Genomic DNA, 20,638 nt, shown 5'->3' on the forward strand with positions numbered 1-20,638 from the left:
ATCATTAACAACTAACACTAACAATACCAGTATTTTGGTATTGATATTGAATAAATACCGATATTCGTTATAACTCTAACCGTCAACTTTTCGCACAAAATTAAAGTAAATTTGGTCCAAAAACTGGAATTGAATGAAATTATTTTGTATCTATTGCCAAATATCATTGAAAACCAAAGTCGACAGTATTTCCGCCAAAAATAAATATTTAATGACACTTTGGATACAGTTTTTTTTAATTCCTCTGGTTTCAGTGTCATTGAATACCAGGATCCCGGATTTCAGAATGCCGGTATTGCAATCAAACATATATCAACAGATTTTTTACGAGAAATGGGTGTTAGCCACTTACTCAACCTACTAGTTACATACTCTGGATTTGAACACGAATTGAAAAACAACATGTGGATGTTGCCAGACCAGGGATTCAAATCCTCTGTGTTCGGCTATCGTGGGATTTTGAATATACCATTTTTTTACAATAAAACTATCACAAAATCATCCAGGCTTTGATAAATTAGAAGCCCCTAATGAAAATCCAGCGACTTACATATTGAACTACGAGAGCCACGAGACATGCTCACACATGTTTTTATTGAAAAAATTGACCTACAAACATAAAATGAGTGCCTTAGAAACGTGCATATTATTAAATAGTAAGTTGTACGGGAAAAACACAATGGTTAAAGAAATAAACGAGAATATGCAATATGATAGATGTCGATAAAACCGCTAAAGCATAAATTGTCTGCAAATGTCACAAAGCTAATAAAATAAAAAATATTGTTTTGTACAAATGGCAGTGACAAATAAGTGGAAAGACCTGTTAGATTTACCACAGCTGATTACAATAATGGCTATCATCAATGTTGACTCCCTAGAACAATAAGAAGCATAACAATAAGACAATAAAAAATAAAAGTATGAAAAAGCTCTTGCAAAACATTTTAACTTTTTCCGAACTTTTTTGTTACAAATTACAACCCGCAGTCGTTAAAACAAAGTGCTCCGCCATACATTTTTTTATTGCGAGTATAAAACGCAAGATTTACTTTTGACTCGTTTCTCAAATTTTACACTTCAATTATCATATCTGCTTAAAGAGATAATAAACCCACTTACATGGTCAAACTAATCCCGTGAAGTTTTTCGAGCGAAAAGTTTGCACGATTTGAGACAAAGATAAAAACGTCATGCATGTTCTACTGGTGATTCAAGTATTACTGTCATGGTTATTTTATATCTCAGTATTTTTACATTATTTTTAATATACTAACTGCATTTTGTTTACATTTACATATTCCGCTATAATAAGAAACATTGAAGTATTTTCAATGTATTCAACTAAATGAACTTGTTGTAGTTAACATTTGATTCGGTTCCAGACCAAATTTAATATGTGTAATAGTAATATAACTAGGTACATAATTAAATCAAAATACTTGTATGTTTCTTTATTTACTATTATTTGCGATTGTTCATGATTTTATATTTAAATAATGATATCCTTTATCGTTCTGGCAGAAGACACTAATTCGAAAAAATACATATTGAGTTAGTTATACCAAAATATTTCTTATTTCAAACTTTACCGTCTGGAAACCTTAACAGTCTTTATTTTAAAGTCATCCTTTTTACGATTACTTAATAAACTCACATTATAGACCATTTCAAACATTTTAACAACTTCAAAGTCAAATTACTCAAAACTATTATTCTCCAGTTAGTGTGTTCTGCCAGAACAGAGACGATATAACGCATTTTGTGATAATATGATGTTTCATTCAAAATTTCTGCAATGCGAAATTACATACAGTTCATTTAATTATTAACATTTATATCTGTTTTTTAACTTTGCTTTCATATATAAATACTTTTTAATAAATATTGATTCAAAATCACAAAATATTATCGCCGAAATTTGATAAAACCTCGGAAACATAGTTATTTCGTATTGTGATAATGTAGGTATCGTGCAGTTGGTTACATTGGTAAACCACATTGGCTAGAATACCATGCATCAATATTTTTTTGTTCTAATAAATATTTTTCTGAATTCGAATTAAGTTTGTATATAAAAGAAGGCTTATAAATATTTGTATATAAAATATTTTATATACTTACTCTGTACTTTATTTGAATTACTTAACTAAAGTAAATGTTTTTTGTTTTCAGCGTTGACAGTTCGATATTTGACCAGAAGATTCATTGGCGAATACAGATCAAACACTGGTGAGTCTAATTCTTTTATTAAACCTATTCAATATCTCAAATGCGCTCTCAAATGCAAAATACTCTATATTTAAAATTATTGTACTTTCATCATCTCCATACAATAATAGAGAATATCTTGTATAATATCGAGTGCTTAAAGTCAGACAACGTTATCTATAAAAAAGTGCTTTTTTTTAGATAACGTTATTTTACATTTACGGCTACATGATAGTCAAACAACGTTATGTCAATCTTTTCTAATTTCTTATTAAATCGTCAGTAAAGTTTAACGCTAATTACATAAGTTACCCTTGTTTTCATATTTTTTCAAAACTATCCCTATACATTTTAACATCATCATAAGCAAGATAAATGTACAATACACAATAAATTATAAAATATTAACATTAGGTTTTAAATAAACATTTCCCTTGTTAAGTTACAAGAATCTAAAATAACAATTTTTATCCTTTAATTACTCTCCTGTAAAGTTGTACTTTTGTAGATAGTGTTGTTTGACACTAAGCCCTCGATATATGCTCAACCAAAGAGTTGCAATATTAAAATAAATAGAAAACCCGCACATTCTAGTACACGTCATTCAAACCAGGATCTTATTCAAATTCTTCCCATTACAATATTGATGGGTAGGTACATCTCTTTTGTTTCGCCACGATATATGCATATAAGGGTATGATGACGTAACGGGTGGTGGGCCTAAAACACGTGGAGGATTATTATATACTTTCAAAAAATGTTTCATTTACCAACCGATATATCTGCCGATTTCGAAATGTCACAACCTTTCCAAAACAATAAAATCGGTCTGCTATCTTATTTATTTAGCAATATTGACACAGAATGAATAAGTACTGCAAAAGATGGCTATTTGGTAATTCAAAAAGCGTGTTTTTAAAGGTCACGCGCGTTGTTTTAAAACAAATGACTGACGAATTATTATCGCTAATAATTTGAAACAAAAACTACTTACAGACCTACAAACTTATCTGAAGAATGGGATGGGGGAGCCACTGACGAAAACTACCCAATCACGACTCGTAATTGGACGAAATCTGACATTTTAATGACGTTTTTCAATATGGCGTCCTTTGGTAATTCGTAGTTCCATTTTTGACCATTTTATAGATAAGATTGTAGGTCTGTAATCATAATAAGGTATCATTTTTAAATTTATGAAATTTGCCGCCACGTAAAAATTTCGAACATCATTTTTCAAATTATATGTATCAAACAGTAGTCACTGAACGTTGTATATTATTATGTTGTGAGAACCGTGCACTATTTTCATTCTCTATGGTTTAATAATATGAAATTATTGACTATTACGAGCACGTGTTTGCGAATGTATGCCAACACTTTTCACTACTCACTAAAATATAATAAAATAGTATGGGCATAGTCATCAGTATATTATTTACATACCACTACCCTGCAATAGAATATTTTAATGCATCTTCTGAAAACAGTATTGTAATCCTTTATTGTTTAAATTGATTTTGCATTCGATTTTAGATAATTTTAATGAATGAAAAACGTTGCATAAAACACTAGTATGTAGTATTTAATTTCTGAGAATTTTAGAACACATTTTAGAAATATCTTTTATTAGATGCAGAGAAATCTTATAATAGTGTTTATGTTTACAAATACTTCTACAAGGTTACTTATTCTTTTTCACATTAGTGACGCAAACGTTTCCGAGCAAAATCGCACTCTTTCCAAGTTGTTGATTTCCGGAAAATAATATCCTTAATAGGTAACATAATAATTGTTATACACTTTTATTTTTAATTATTTTGAATACACTTTTGCTTTGAAATAATATGTAATATTCAGAATTGTCCAAATTTTTATTATTATTGTTGAAATCGGAAATGTGTGAGTAAAACAATATTATTTTTTATATACGATAATAGATTTTTGGTGCATTCAAAAATTAGTAAAAAGCTCACCGACTTCTATAAATACCATTTTAATATTATTTACATAGCCAAACAATCTTTAATGCTAGAGAATCATTAACTGCTTAATTTGGATTCAATTCGTATTTAATGTTCCTATCTCAAATATTTAGTTTTCACATGCAATTTTATTGTTTCTATCTCTTATTAATCCATCGCTTTCATATAAAAATCAATAAAATCATTCAATATGAGGATGTTATTTTGAACTAAAAAAGACGCTACATAATTTAGTCGTAAATTGTATTCCATTGAATCATTTTAATGACCCTCTTATAATGTTTATAATTCCGATTATTACAAAAACATGTGCAAGCCAAACATATCAGCTATAAAACCGGGAATGCTCAAATTCTTGCTTATTCATTCACTTTTCGAAGAAATCGAAATCAACAGAATAATAATCACGACCGATACTCATAATTTACTCAAAAATCCTTTCGTTGGACAAAGAATTGGCTTCATAGCAACATTGAAACATCTCAATAGGCCGACGTTGGTGAGAGCCAGAATTTTTGTGTGGTTTTTGGCACTTGCAAAGAGATGCCCGTTGTAATTTTGTATTCGCGAGCATCCGGTGAACAGAATCATAACTAGGCTACAAGAACGGCTTGACACTTATTGGCAATGGGAATGAAATTTTAATACGAAATAATTTGACTCTTGTTCGCCGAGTCTAATATCGAAAACCACTTAATAATTTACCTCTCAACCAACTAAGCATATTATTTAAAATTAGGGCAAACTAAACTTGTTGATTTTTTGTTTTACATAGTTTGAAACGGTTGATGTCAATAATTATCTTACTGTCTAATTTCACTAATATAACTATTTAAATAACGTAAATTTAAGAGCTATTCTTACTGTCATTGCCAAATACTTCCACTAAAGTTGATTATCTTATGGATCCATCGAGCTCATGGTCGTCCTCTTGGTATTTTCATATTTAGTCTGAAATGAAACATTCACCATCAATTTCCAACTGATGTTCATGGTTTTCAGTGGCAACTTACGTTATTAATCCACTGGAGACAATCGGCGCCAATTTGGCGCCACTGTTACAGGGTGCAGGACATGGTGAAAATCAATTATTTTTAATCATGTTTTGATTTTTTTTAAGTTGAAGTTACTTAATAATAGATGTAGCCATCATTTTATAGTGTTAGTTATATAGAGTCCTATATATATTTTTTTTAATTATTTAAGTTAATAATAAATTTTTAAATTTTTCCAAATAATGACCAGTTTGGTAGGTATGACTTGTTTGAGTGAGTAAAAAACATATAACAGTATTATAAACTTTAGTTTTAGTATATCTTTATTTTATCATTTAATTCTATCATAGACTTTTTACTTTTGTCATTTTGTATAAAAAAGGGCTAAAAAATACAAAATCGTATATTTTACATGTTTTATTGATTCCACTGATACACAAAATTAACTTAAAATAGAAATAAATAATAAAATAATTCAATACCTACAAATATTTAAAGGATTTATTTGAATTAAATGAATAATAAATGAGTTAAGTATATCGATTTTAGTTAAGTGATACTCAAAAATGAACTCGGTCTCCAATGGGTTAATGAAAATAATATTAAACAAACAATAATTATTTCTCTACACTAGTCTAATCATAAATAACTTTTAAGATCATTTTCTATGACACACATTTTATTCTCTAGCAACACCATATTGTAATTCAAATCACACAACTGCGCGGGAACGTCCGCCGTGAAACGCGATCATCTGGTATGCATTCGAAAAACTTCGTGACTAACGCTTTGTCTTTGAAAAGCATTTTCATTCAATTATTATTTTCCTCGCTGCACTTGACCTTACGAATGGCGCGGTCGGCCTTGCAGCGGGCGGCCATTTTGTCAACGGATGCATTACTCGTGAAATGGCGCCAAAACGAAATCGAACCCTAATTGATTTCAATTTTATGACATTTCCGATTTGTTGACTTGCGGACAATACTTCAACTAACACGATTTTATTATACCTACCTAAATTAGTAGGTATGTTAGTCTAGTGAAGTCATTTATTTCATGCATATTTCGCGACGTTAAATATTTATGATTTTGAACATACATAATTTTGAAAAACGCCGAACAAAAACCGATTGCCAATAGTAGCTTGATTTAGAGGAGCGCTGATGAGCAGGTATTAAAAGGCCAATAATTAAAATTTGTCCAAATTAGTATGTCACCTTGTAGCATAGTGGATAATGCGAGGACGGGGCGTAAACCCAAGAGTTGCAGGTTCGATTCCTGCCGGGTGTCTTACTTTTTTCAAAAAGATTTTTTCTATTGGTTATGATATATTTTCTCAAAAGTGTTTTCAAAATTATGTATGTTCTATAATTAGAATGGTATATTCTTAAATCTTGTGAATTATTCGTTGAATAAAAGAAGTACTTAATTAAAAATTTATAATTTTATCATATTATTTATTAAATTAGTTATTAAAAGATTATTACAAATTAAACATGTCTTAATCTTCATATATATATACACAATAACAACGTTTCCTCTTCTTTCTTTTATCCGCCAATATTTCAAATTAATATGTTGTTAATGTGTTGTTATACTAAACAGATACTTTAACAGAAATAATAAGATACTAAAAACATTAATGGGAAAATCGTAAAGATAAACACATTGTATCATAATTACGTGTAGGTAACTCAATACATGAATTTTTATTTTAATATTTTTTCCACATTTTTTAAAAAGGTTAATGCGAATTTCATCTAGATTTATATTAACAGATTTATGGTTCGGTACCTGATTTTTACCGCCAGATGTTCTTGATTCGAATGTGTTCTATTTTATTCTTTTTAAACTGTATTATATTTTGTTTATGTGCTTATTAATTAGGTAAAAGATATATGTGTATGTGAAAGGAAAAATTATATAAAATTGAATTTTGTACAACTATATATGGCAATGTACATCTATTTAGAGTTACCAAAGACCCAATAAGACATTCCACTTGCGGTGATTACATAATATATTTATATGATTTAATTAAATCCTTGGTGTTTCTCTAATTGTCTCATTGATACTTACCAGTAGCGAAGGGTAGAGGAAGGCTGTTAAGATCGGTCAAAAATAGAGCACATTAAACTTTGTTAGTCATACGTATTTGTATTTATAAGACTATAATTTACAGACGGTGTCGGTTAGTTTTTAAAAATCAATTAAACCCTGCCTAAACCAAACCATAATAGTTTTGGTATATTTTGGGCGATACGACCAAATTGTGCACACTTTTCCATTTATACGTATTTGTTTTCGTTCTATTACGAATACATATTACAAATATTGTTCGTTCAGTTTTTTTTAAATTCATTAAACCCTGCCTAAACCAAACCATAATAGATAAAAAATATTATTCTATTTATAAAAAATATTCAAAATAATGAATGATTCAATTGCATAACTTTAGATATTTATTATGGCTTGGTTTTCGCAGGGCTTAATTGAATTTTAAAAACTAACACTATCTGTAAATTGTAGTATTATTTCAATGAAAACAAATACGTATGACCCACAAAATTTAGTGTGCACTATTTATGGCCGATTTTAACAGTTTACCTCCACCCTTTGCCATTGCTACTTACACTGTTGCTTCACTACCAATAGTAGGTAGTGAATCAATCATTGGGGCATGACTTACTGTAGTGTTGAAAAAAGATTAAGACCTATGTCACTCTTCTTTTTAGATACAAATATCTATTAAAAGCACTGTGTACTAGTAGTCTAGATTAGTTAAAAATATTTTTAATAAAATTTACAAAATCTAATTCAACCCATCATAAATCATAGTAAAATACGTCATCTAGAAAGTTGATTATCCTTGAATACGACATTATTTATTATGAATCAATTTGGTCACTGCATGAAAATAAATAAATTATAAATAAAAGCACTAAATCAAGCTTTCATTCTGGGTAGTTAATATGAAGACCGTGTGTCATAACTTTGTAAATGTAGTGTAAAAAATTGGAATATTATTATTTTAATTCCATGCGTTGGTGCTTCGGAAAACGCGTTGGGAGAGGTTATTCAGAAGCGCCAAAAATTCTGACGTCACCAGTGATAAACGTCATATGTTTAGTATCCGAATATTTTAGTAGATACAATCAAAGTGCGATGCTGCTTAAATAATTTTACTACATTATTTTGGAAGTGGCTTGTCTGTGCCTACGTCATGTAATTATTAGTGGCTACGTTTCATCTATCGTTTGATTCACCGCATGCGTTCACATTAATAGGAATACCCTTATTTAATATACTATATTTAATGGTACTTGTATGGATTACATGTAAATTGTACGTAAAATATTACACCGTGGCACAGTTTGCCATGAGCTTTCTTATGGGAAAGAGATGAACGTATACTATACGGTTTCCAATTTTATTAGATTCAATATGACCAATAATTAAATTTAATGAATTCAAGAATGAAAACCTAACTTCACCTAACCTAACCAAACCTAATCTAACCTGACCTAACCTAACAAATAATCCAGTATATCGGCTATTTTCAAGATTTGTTTGCTGTTGGTTTCCTTTAAAGTGTAAACCGACAAGAACCGTGTTTTATTTAGACATCAATTTTATGTCAGTACTATACGACCCAAAGATGTTGGACGGTCTTAAACATACGGCCATATATTACAGATACAACATTTCACGACAGTATTAATATGTCCGTACATAAAAAAAATACGTACTCCAAATCAAGTTGTTTATGAAAACAGTTGTCAGTGTATATTGTGATCGAAATCTCTCTGTCTAAAATTAAAATATTATTTACATCATTATTGTCCAAATAACTTCGTCGTCATTAGTGGACGGTTACTTAAACTTCCATTCACACATTACTTCCTCGACGTCATTTTCCCCCAAAGAGTGTCCGCAGTGCTTATGTTATTTCTCTCCAAATTCTTTATTGTTATTTCGGTCCTGAAGACTCGTTCACACTTACGTACGGCGTGGGAAAACCGGGAGAGCGAATAATATCAAACAACAGTTTTACACCCATCTCTGCTTCATTAAACTTTTATTTTATATTTGACTTCTTTAAATAAAAAAAATATATTATGCCATTGTTAGTAAAAATAAAATATGTATACATTTTCTTTATTAATAACGAATCCCCAATAGACGCAAAATTTTAACATACTACATATATACATTTATACCAGTGGCGAAGGGTGGTGGTAGGCTGTTAAGATCTGACATAAATAGTGGACATTATACTTTATCAGGCAAACGTATTTGTTTTCATTGAACTAGGACTACAATGGGTAGATAGTATTTATTAGATTTTAAAATTCAATTAAACCCTGCCAAATCCAAGCCACAGTAGATAATAGAGAAATATCTCAAATTATGCCATTAAGCCATGCATAATTTAAGATATTTTATAGACGATTGTTTATCGTATTTATCGTATTAATATTATTTATCGGTTTTGGTTTATGCAGGGCTTAATGAATTAAAAAAACTAACCAACACCATCTGCAATATGTGTTCTTAATTCAACAAAAACAAATAGTATGACTGAAAAAGTGTGCACTATTTTTGTCGGATTGCCCATAGCATACCTAAACTATTACGATTTGGTTTAAGAAGGGTTTATAAATTTAAAAACTAACCATCGCCATCTCGAAATTGTATTCTTAGTTCAATGAAAACAAATAAATATGACTGACAAAAAGTGTGCATCAATTATCTCAGATCTTAACATCATACCCTCTACCCTTCGCTACTGATACATACAGTATTCTCAGTCGATAGTATCGTTTTTAATAATAATAATAATAATGTTTATTTAAAATCATTTAAGTTATATACTTATATATAAAATAATATAATTTACTAAAATTACAATATTAAACTCTCCGGTAATAACACTACTAGTAGGTATGTCACCGCTGTCAAGCATTTGAGAGCAGCGTGCTCGGTTGGAGAAATGTCTATGCACCAAACAAGATGTCGGCTTTCGCGAGATTCCTCTTCCTACGCAGCAATGAAAATAAACAGGATCGCGAACGCTCTCCGACTTTTTTCTTCGATATAAAGATGAATTCCGCGCTATTCCGCATAATAATTCCATGAACACTTCATTCACACATGCACGCGGTTGAGTCTTCAAAACTTTTTGCATGAATCACAAATCATCACACGTTAAAAGTGTCCCCTTGACCATAAATGGATACTCTACAGAATTTCTTCAAACATTTGTTTGTTTTTTCATGACCCATTATAATATTATTATATCTAAGCTTACAGATAAACTATAACTTAATACTCGTAGCTATCTGGTATTTATAAGCTGGGTGAATATTTTGGTTGCCCTATAACTATCAAAATACTTTTTAACATAAAAGTTAAATAAAAAAATATTAATATATCTCAAAGTTTTAGACATTTGCGATGTGTGTTTGTATTTATTTATATGGCTGCTTATTCAAATTGTAAAATGAATAACATTGGTTAGTAGGTATATTTTATGGATTTGTAGTGTTTTCTTCTGCATTTTCCACATAATAATAATATAACCATGTTAAAATATCACATTAAGTACCTATTAAATATATTTTTAATAACATAACCAAACAATTTCTTTTGTATAATTTACATAAAATAAAAATGAAGAAGCCTCGAAAGTAATCAACAAAGAAGTACATATTTTCACGTTTTATTTCGTTGAGAATATTATTCATGTTTGTAAAATTAAATGCGCAAAAAAAACATTTAGATGGTGTATAAAGATAACAAACGTCAGGCAACACTCAACATTCAACCAGATTCGAGTCATAAGTTTGTTTTCCTTCGTTTTAAAAACAATGCCCTACTTAAAAAATTTAAATTGCCGCAATTCATTATTTAAATAACGTACAGTTCATTTGTTTTTAAATAAAACTTTTGAATGTCAGTAAAGTTATAAACAAATGAAAATCGATGCATTGAATTATTTTTGAAGTTATACTTCTTTTGGCGCGTTTGGGAAATCAGATCAGAGTGAATTTTCGGCGTGTGACATGTAATACATAATTTATTTTTTCACACAAAAAAACGCACTCGATTGGATTCGAACCACGGATTGTTCGGTTATCAGCTGAACGCACTACCTTTACGCCACAGTATGATACTGCAATCGTGACAATTATACAGTATAATATTATAGTTTAGAATTATTCCGTTGCCTAGGCAGCAAATTTATGATTGTCGGCCATTTACAATTCCTTACGTAAACAAACTATTAAACGTCATAGTGGCAGTTGTTACTTTAAAAATAAAAACAACCTTAAGTAATTATATAATTTAGTAATATAAGTGTATGGAAATAAACCAACGGCGTTCCAATACGCGGTCCTTTTTCTTGAGTGTGTAATTTAACAAGATAATTAAGAGCTAGTCAAAGAATCTAGTTTATCACAAGTTTTGTTTTTGTTTTGTTACGCCAAAGAAGTATAACTTCTAACGCGCGTACATAAGTGCACACCCCGATTTTTTTTTAATTGCTTATGTCAAAAAAATGTTTGAAATGTTGGCATACGCAAGCGTCACAGTTCTTTTCGATAATAAAAAATCTAATTTTAAATTTATGTTTTGATGCACCCACGTTAGAGTATTTTTCGCCCCGGATTATCCTCCCATTTACCATAAATATTTTCCTGATACTGAAAATAACGCTTCGTTAATGTGTTACCTACCTAGATATGTTATATTGCAGAATTTTATCTGGGATGGTCCACCAAATTAGATATGATTCACCCATTTTCAATTTCCATACAATAACTATTATACGCGTTAATTATAAATAATCCGGTCCGTATATCCATAAACACTTTTAATTGAGAATATTTTGAAAATGTTCACGGCGAAATGTTCATTAAAGTAATCAATATTACCTGAGACTATGCAGATTGTTGCTGCTTCTTTGAAATTATTATGTAAACATCTCAAATTCAATATCTTCAACATTTTTTCTAGATATTCCATGTGTTAATTCAATTGGTGTATCCTTGTTTTCTGCTTTTATGGCGCTACACCGTTGAGCGGATCCTAGCCGCCTAAAGATAATCGTTCCACCATTTTATTCGACAGTCCGCTCCACTTTTTCTATCATTCTTAACCATAAAGTCACTAAAAGTGACATCGATGATTGATTACAATCTGTATCACATAAATAGCACACCACATGCATTGGGTTTTGATGAAAATTTTAACGTCATGATAATCTAAGTGTTTATATGATCGATGCTCATACATCACCATATTAATTTACAGTTAAGTAAATAGTTTTTATTTTAACAGTACAAGTCACTAATTTTTAACACGTTTTTATTGGCTCGTATTCTTGTTTGTCCAGTACTAATGTTTTCTTGTTTGTCCAAGATTTGTATTGGACGATTGAAGATTTTTAACTAACTTCTCGCCTAGAGACATTTGAAACTTTTAGAATATATCAGAACACGACGACAATGCATTATTTTAATACTTTTAGCCATTTTTAAGCAGAATTGAATTAATTTTCAGTTAATTCTGTTTTGTATGGAAAGTTATTATTGTTGGTTGCTAAGGGGGTCCTAGCAACTAAATTATTAATATATACGTGCGTTACTATGTAAATCAATATGAAATGTCAAAATGACAATTCAGTATTCTATATTTATTCAGTATTTCTATCAAGTACAATAAAAAGTTGTTACTAATACATAGAATTGTCAAGTTTATATGATTCAACAGAAAATTTAAAAACGTGGTATATAAAAAGTTCTTTTTATCTTGTAATTATTACTTATTCTTTTTCTTAGTTTTGGTGTAGAACATCAAGTCTGTTTTATTCAGAGTTTTGTTGAAGCCCAGCCACCTTTCCACATAGAATGATAATCTGTGGGTAGTTTTGCCTGTCTATTTCTATCTAATTACATATTTTCTAATTTGCATAATTCACAAATTTATTAATACTTAACTAATTGATGTATATATAAAAAATTTCAAATGATCAACTATCTAAAATTCTCATAACATTTGGTAGAAAATAATTTATCAGTTTTCCCAACAGACGTGAGCCATTTATTTGATAGATGCACGTTTTCAAAAGTTCAGTATGGAACCGTTGCTTTAATTATTTTTCACGAACATAATAATATATTTATGCATTTGTTTCAATTTCACATTTCTAACAAATTGGATAAAATTTATTTGACACGAGGTCCAGATAATATGTTCACCTCGACCGGAAATAGGTCACAGTAGCATGCTTCTATAATGATAATAATATATGCGTAGATATCTGTTTTATCATTGTCAAAACTTTTATTTATTTTAATTTATTACCAGTTTAAAGTCAGTATCAATGAAAATTTTAATAACGATAGCTGGATTGTTATACAATGGAAAAAATTGTTTCTGACAAAATTCAATTACACATTTTGTATCATTTGTATTCTATGGTAGATTGACTAATAAGTGGATCAATTTTATTGTAAATACTATCATAATATTATCTTGCGTATTTTGCGTACCTACTTATCGTGAAATAACGAAAGATAGGATTATACTCATAAGTCATCCTCTCAAAAATTGCCAATAAAAATCATCTCATATCATTCTTAATCACAATCCATATAATTTTTAATTCACACATTGATATTTTTCAAAGTTGACACGCAGCTTTCTTTTAGGAGGTATGGTTCGATCTACTTTATTTTTACCATCTCGATACATTCTCAACTTTGCAAAATTCTCGGATCTGAGGTTTTTACCTGTTATGCATCTAATTGCTTTCATTTCAAGGCTTTGATTCTCGAGAAAATCTTACAAAATCAACGTTAAAAATTATATAAGTAATTTTAAAAATAACTCACATCATTTTCTAAAATAATAATGATAGCATTTTACTATGTATTTGTATTTATAATGAATGTTGTGATTTTTTTACATACAATATGTATATCACTTTTTCAACATATTATAATATGACATCATACGCTAGTCGTAAAGATGTCCTACTTTACCCTTGTCAAATATTTTTGTAATATCACTTGAATCCCAATTTTATTTGTATACAATAGATATATCCTGAAAGGCCTAAAAACTAAATATAACAATGTATCAAATATACGTTTGTCAATAACAGATGTGTAATATATAATATAATATATATTATAATATAAAAAAACTGCATGAAAACATGATAAAACAAAAGAAATGCTATATTTAATAATACACCCATTCTGAATACAATGGCAATTTTGTAATTCAAAAAACCTTTTCTTTAAAAAAACATAATAATATTATGCAAGTATAAATACAATAGATATTTTATTTTTATCGTTCTCTAATTTGTGCTTATTTTTAAATGATAATGAAACCATATCAATTTAATAAAATAGGCAAAAGTTAAATTAGAAAACAGGATTGTTTGGTTTTTCCACGTGGATTTATTTATTCTAAGTATAGGCATTGTTTATTTTTACTTCAATTAGAGCGACATTTTTTCGCCGGCTTAAATTAATCGTGTATTTATAGCCGTTATTTTTATTTTGATGAAACCTTTCAATTTCAAGTAATGACATATTATAATTTTAGAACACGTCGTATTCTATTTAAAGGAATTCTTTACTAATTCGGTCTGAAATAACCAATTGTTTACATTTTCAAGTAAACAATAGTAAATTTTATAGGCACTAGATGGAAAACCCATCCAAAAATGTACGACAACATAAAATTATGTAAAGTCTTTATCCAGATACATATTATTTTGGAGCGTGCCTCATGTAAAATAATAGAAAAAGATTACCTTATGCCCTATGCATATTATGTAAAAGTATTATTTTCACAATAATTAATGCATAATATATCCAAATCTCTAGAACGTATTTTAAAACCTTCCAAGGAATCTTTTTCATGCTTGCAAAATATTCCGACATCATTATTTTAAGAAACCACCACACTATAGGTAATAATATGCAAGTAAAATTTAATTAACAACATTTTTTTCACTGTGTTATGCGAATGACAACAAAACTATTTTCATTTGTTTCTGTTTATCTGTCAACGACTTCAAAAGAACGTTTTTAAAATTGGAACGTCGTATAAGATTGGTGCGCATTTCAGGCTTATTTTTTTAGAAAATATAAAATTATATAAATATGATATGTCAAGGGATTTTAATAATCCTAATAAATTGATACGTTGTGTTTTAATTATAACGTATAAGAAAGTATAGTTGTGTATAGCAATATATACAATAAATATATTTACTTTTCAACTGATTTATTTTTTGTTGTTTTACAACCAAATAAGTAGGTAATAGATTTTTACTGAAATCATAAATGATATAATTATATTAGATGTACGTGTTAATGATATTATTAAGTTCGTTTGATTCTAATATTATTATTTGGTTGGTATACTTGCTGACTTTAATATCGAACATGATGGATCTACTTTTCAACACTCTTCTCCCAATTATTCTAATCACACGTTTCGGGAAATTATTTTGCATGCAAACTCATTATTGGAAATTCTCGATAGCTTCCAACATAGACATATATATATATGTTGTTTAAAATACAAGCCATTGAACCCGCTTTCAAACTGGTAGGCATATATCGTAAATTTGATAAACGGTTGTGGAATCGTGCATTTGGATGTGAGTCACGTCTCTGATCCCGCGGACCGTCAAAAAGACACGCCCCAGTTGGAGAACGGATGGATATGCCAATATTTAATCAATGTGGATAGGTGGTGATCCCCGAGCACATGAAAAATAAATCATTTGCATTTTTTAATGATGAGCCAAATATTATAATATCGTAACGACAAAGCCTAAATACGTTATAATAAACGTACATAGAATTATATCAAAATTATTAAAAAAAAAATGATACAAAAACATTTATAAAGTTTGACAGATCAAAATAATATTGTGCTCATAAAAAGAATAACATAAATTATTACACAATTATAATATGAATACATGAAGCACTATTATATTATCGACCATTAATAATTATTCTTCTACCTTTCTTTCGACCTTGTCCGATCCTAATAGGATCATATGGCCCTCCACAAAGTGGAGGTTTGTATTAACAGATTTTGTTTTTACGAGAAATGGATGTCATCCACTTGCTCAACCTATTAGGTCCATACTCTGACTCATACACAATACCTGAGACCCACGACGCTATAGTTAGCTATTATTATTAGTGGGTTATTTTAAGACCAGCTCTATAAACGTATGATTTATTCTTATATTATATTTTTTCTGTATGTGAAAATGATATTTATTGTTCATAGAAAAAACAGTAAAGAATTAAAAAGTGAATTTATTAATAATTATTTAATTAAATAATTTATATAGCCAACACATGTTATAAAGTCTTAATTTCTAACTCCAAATATTAATTCTTACATTATTAAGAAATAAAATCTAAATTCTTCATTTTGGAAGAATACTTTTTCTACAGTGTAATTTGAGTCAATTTTATATAAACATGTATTTGACCTAAACCTAAAGTTTATAAGCATATTATACTTGTTAATATATTATATTGTACGGCGGCATGTACATAAATGTATACGAAAACAATTTCCTTCATATGCTGCACGTTTCCAGGCATCAAATAGATTTACAAAGTGCAAAGTTCAACACGTGTATGGACATTTTTCATTAGATTGATATTATGAAGTTAGAAATTTAATTGCAACATTTTGTATATACATTCTACTTAAATACCTCCTACACAAACAGCATCTCTTTTTAAATCAACCTATCCACTACATCGCCAATAATTTTACACATTTATATATTTGATTTATTATTACTTAATTTATTAATGGGTGCAATTAACTTTTGCCTTCAATTGAAGCAAATATTTCACGATAAATCCTTGGCACCAAAATCAATGAATGAATTGTGACAGATAATACATAATCGTAATACATCTAAAATATCATAGCATCTACATACATTGGCATTGCTGATCACAATCAATTAAACAATATATTTTTAAGTAAGTATATAATATAAAAATAAATAAAATATTTACCTGGATATTCTGTGTAATATTAATTCTACTAGTTTTACAAAATATAACAATTATTTTGTTTCTGTAGCTTCCAATAAAAGAAAACAAATGAAACTTTAGTTCTATATTCGAATAATAAAATTGTATGCGAATGATTTATTCTACCATTTTAATGCAACAAACTCTTTTGTTTATGGCCTTATTAATCGATATTATAGTTATATATTCAAATAATAAAATGGCATGTTGATTTGTATACCCATATTATAATATTATTCAGAGCTTCTCTGACATTACCATAAATTATCTAGTCTGTCAACAAAGCCATATAGATTTTCTTGACCTTTTACGAAACAGAGGGAATCCTTAGCATTGGCAACATCACCCTCTGGTCAATTGATTTATTGCAAATGGCAAGACAATTTATTTAATTGCATGATTACTATTATTATTATCTCACAAGTGTGATAAAAGATGAAATTGAGAGAATTACTTCTGAGAATTTACCGGAAAATCAATTTAATGGATGCCTATTGTACCTATATCATCCATGAAAATATTACGTATATTAATAACCACGTCCTTAGTAGCTACTTGGTTCATATAATAAATATAATATAACATAACATAATGACCAGCCCATGCTTATAATTCATATGCAGCTCATTATATTATTAATATAGTATATTTTGCTTCGGAGAATATAAAAGACAAATTTAGCACCTCTATGGTGCATAATATCTGTAAATAAAGCAGTATTATGTTTAAAATATACAAATCCATAAATAATGTACTAAAAATATCAAATCACCTCATTTTGGACTGTAATCATACTGTGTCATCATAAGAATTCGCGTAAATTAATTCCAGTAGAAAATATATCAACACAAGTGATTCATATCTCACAACATTTTTCAGTATGACTGTAAACATTTGAAATCAGATATATATGTATTTGTGCGTGTGTTTTGTATGTCTCTTGCTTAAAATCTTCAATAGGTATTTCAATTTTTACACCTACGTCCCGTCATGCGAAAATTCTGTCGTTTAAATTTTCTCCGACGTGTGTACTGTATATATATTATGCTTGTATGTGTATATCTTATTATTATTATTTACATGTTCAGAGACAACCGACACGGTAAAATATACAATATTGTGCCAATTTAATAGGTGGATTCGCGAAACAGTGGTGTGCCGTGAAAATCGGCAATAGAAAAACAGAGAATTATTAATATCGCAAAATATTTTTACATTAGCTAAACATCTGTGTTTATGAAAAAACGTAAATACCATATTGTGATGAGAGCTATTCATAACAATTACGCCTCTTTACTATTCATAGTCGAAGCATTTTCTAACGATTTACATACAAACTCTTATTACATATAGGGACTAAACTTTGGCTTAGAGCAGCAGGTACAAATGTGTGTATGATAATGTGACTTTTAGATTAACGAGGAGATTAATTTCCATTTAATGATCCCATTAAATATCCATAGGTGTAATGAGGCCATTTCTCATCACACCTATGGATAGAAACCATGTTGGTGCTAGCTGAAACACGTGCAATGGATGCCTCAAACCTAACCTAACCTAACCTAACCTGCCTACCAAACCAACCGGATTTTGGCGACGGGTCTATCGATTGGCGAGGGACAGGGATTCTTGGATATGCCGCGTGGTGTCCATATACTCTAGTCTAGAGTCTAGGAGAACCATACCTTGGATAAATTCATATTGTGTCTTTATGATGATTCTAGACCATTTTTAGTGTGATTGACGTATTTATTGAGCCATTTTAACAGAATGATGGAAAACTGTATAGATAGGTAATAGCATACAAGCGACTTTTTATGATTGATCGTTTAAATGTTTTGAATGTTTACTCATTACTATAAATGAATCTTCAATGCATAATGATATTTTTCCTTCATATTGCTTTATTCATCGTCTTTGAGTATAACAGATAATCATTCATTAGTACTTTTACGTCGTCACTTCAAATCATTTGTCTACAATTTTTGATAAAAATATATTTTTTAATCAAAATGACGGATAGCTTGTCTACGCCTTTGGCCTACGCTTTGTTTTGTATAAGTTTGACATAGTAATTTATATTATGTACTGTCTGTTAGCAAGAGAGTCCAGATAGACTCGTCTAGTAGGCCCGGCCCATTCGACCAGTCACAATACAAATAACTCTATTGTCAGATCAGCTTGGCGAACTTCATACACGAGTGTCAGTGAAATTGTCACGAGGTAACAATAATTAGTTATCTCAGCACTATTGTTATTGAGAAATTCATAGATGACAACACAGAGAAATATTCTGTGATTTTTCTTTGATTTCAAAAATAGAACGTTATAATAAAACAATGAATATCACATATATCCAAAGAGATTGGACTCCTCCCCATCTCTTTGCATATATCACATAATATCACAGATACTAAAAATATTGCCATGAATACAAAAATCTTTTCCGTAACTTATATAATCAATTATATTATACATACTTGAAACAAGTGGTACTTTTTTATTGTACTTATTACGAGTATTATGGGCTTTATAAAGACATCGGATAATGGTTATGTAGAGTGAAGTTAATTAACCATTCATTATAAATATTATCTCTTCTTTTAAGTAGATATTATTAATTATTAATATAGATAACTTGGTATTAATACCAAAATATATGTATTTTAATTTAAAAAATGACTATAAACAATATAATTAATATAGCCAAGTTATAATAATGTACTCCATTATATAGACTGCGTTGAACATTTAATATTGATGTAGTTACTGATCAAAATAGTTCCAACATTCCGAAATTGCATTTCTTTTTATGTCGTTAAATCCTAGAATTTAATGGTCTGTTTAATTGGCGTATAAATTCTGCGAGTATAAGGCAAGTTCACCCTTAAAGCAGGCCAAACAAGAGCAAAACGAATCTGGGATGGCATGTCGGCGCCAGACTCAATTTAATTACCCGCAAGCTCTACATAATGACAATAAAGTTGTTGCACCGATGCAACTAATGTACGTAGCACATATATTTTTGGGTCGTCATATACAGTGTTCATCACTCACCCTAGTTTAAATAAAAGAAAAACTTTATTTTTTTTATTTCAATGGTTAAATAATATTTGAATTCAAAAATGGAATGCCATGCGAAATATTCTTATTTATGTTTAAATATTTAAATTGGACAGATCGTAATTCAAACCTGTTGTATTCTTTTAATACAGAAAATTAACCCTATCGGTATGTTTAAAATAAATTTAAAAAAAACATTCCTAGCAATGCTATCGTCACATAATTCATCTTACTAATGATATTTAAAAGAAAATGCATTCTGGGCGAACCGTTAGCA

The 20,638-nt window shown here is 29.3% G+C and overlaps 1 protein-coding gene across 1 annotated transcript in view; it reads left to right on the plus strand.

The window, feature by feature from the left end:
* Window positions 1–20,638, plus strand: part of LOC147065913 (ras-related and estrogen-regulated growth inhibitor-like protein A) — an 86,185-nt gene that overhangs the window by 27,467 nt on the left and 38,080 nt on the right. Inside the window, exon 3 of the mRNA XM_085955325.1 lies at window positions 2,176–2,232. Within this exon, the coding sequence (XP_085811451.1) occupies window positions 2,176–2,232 (57 nt within the window). The remainder of the gene's footprint in view (window positions 1–2,175; window positions 2,233–20,638) is intronic.

The sequence above is a fragment of the Rhyacophila brunnea genome, unplaced genomic scaffold (assembly GCF_057557595.1).
Source record: "Rhyacophila brunnea isolate RB1 unplaced genomic scaffold, BYU_Rbru_1.0 scaffold_5, whole genome shotgun sequence".
Lineage (NCBI taxonomy): Eukaryota > Metazoa > Arthropoda > Insecta > Trichoptera > Rhyacophilidae > Rhyacophila > Rhyacophila brunnea.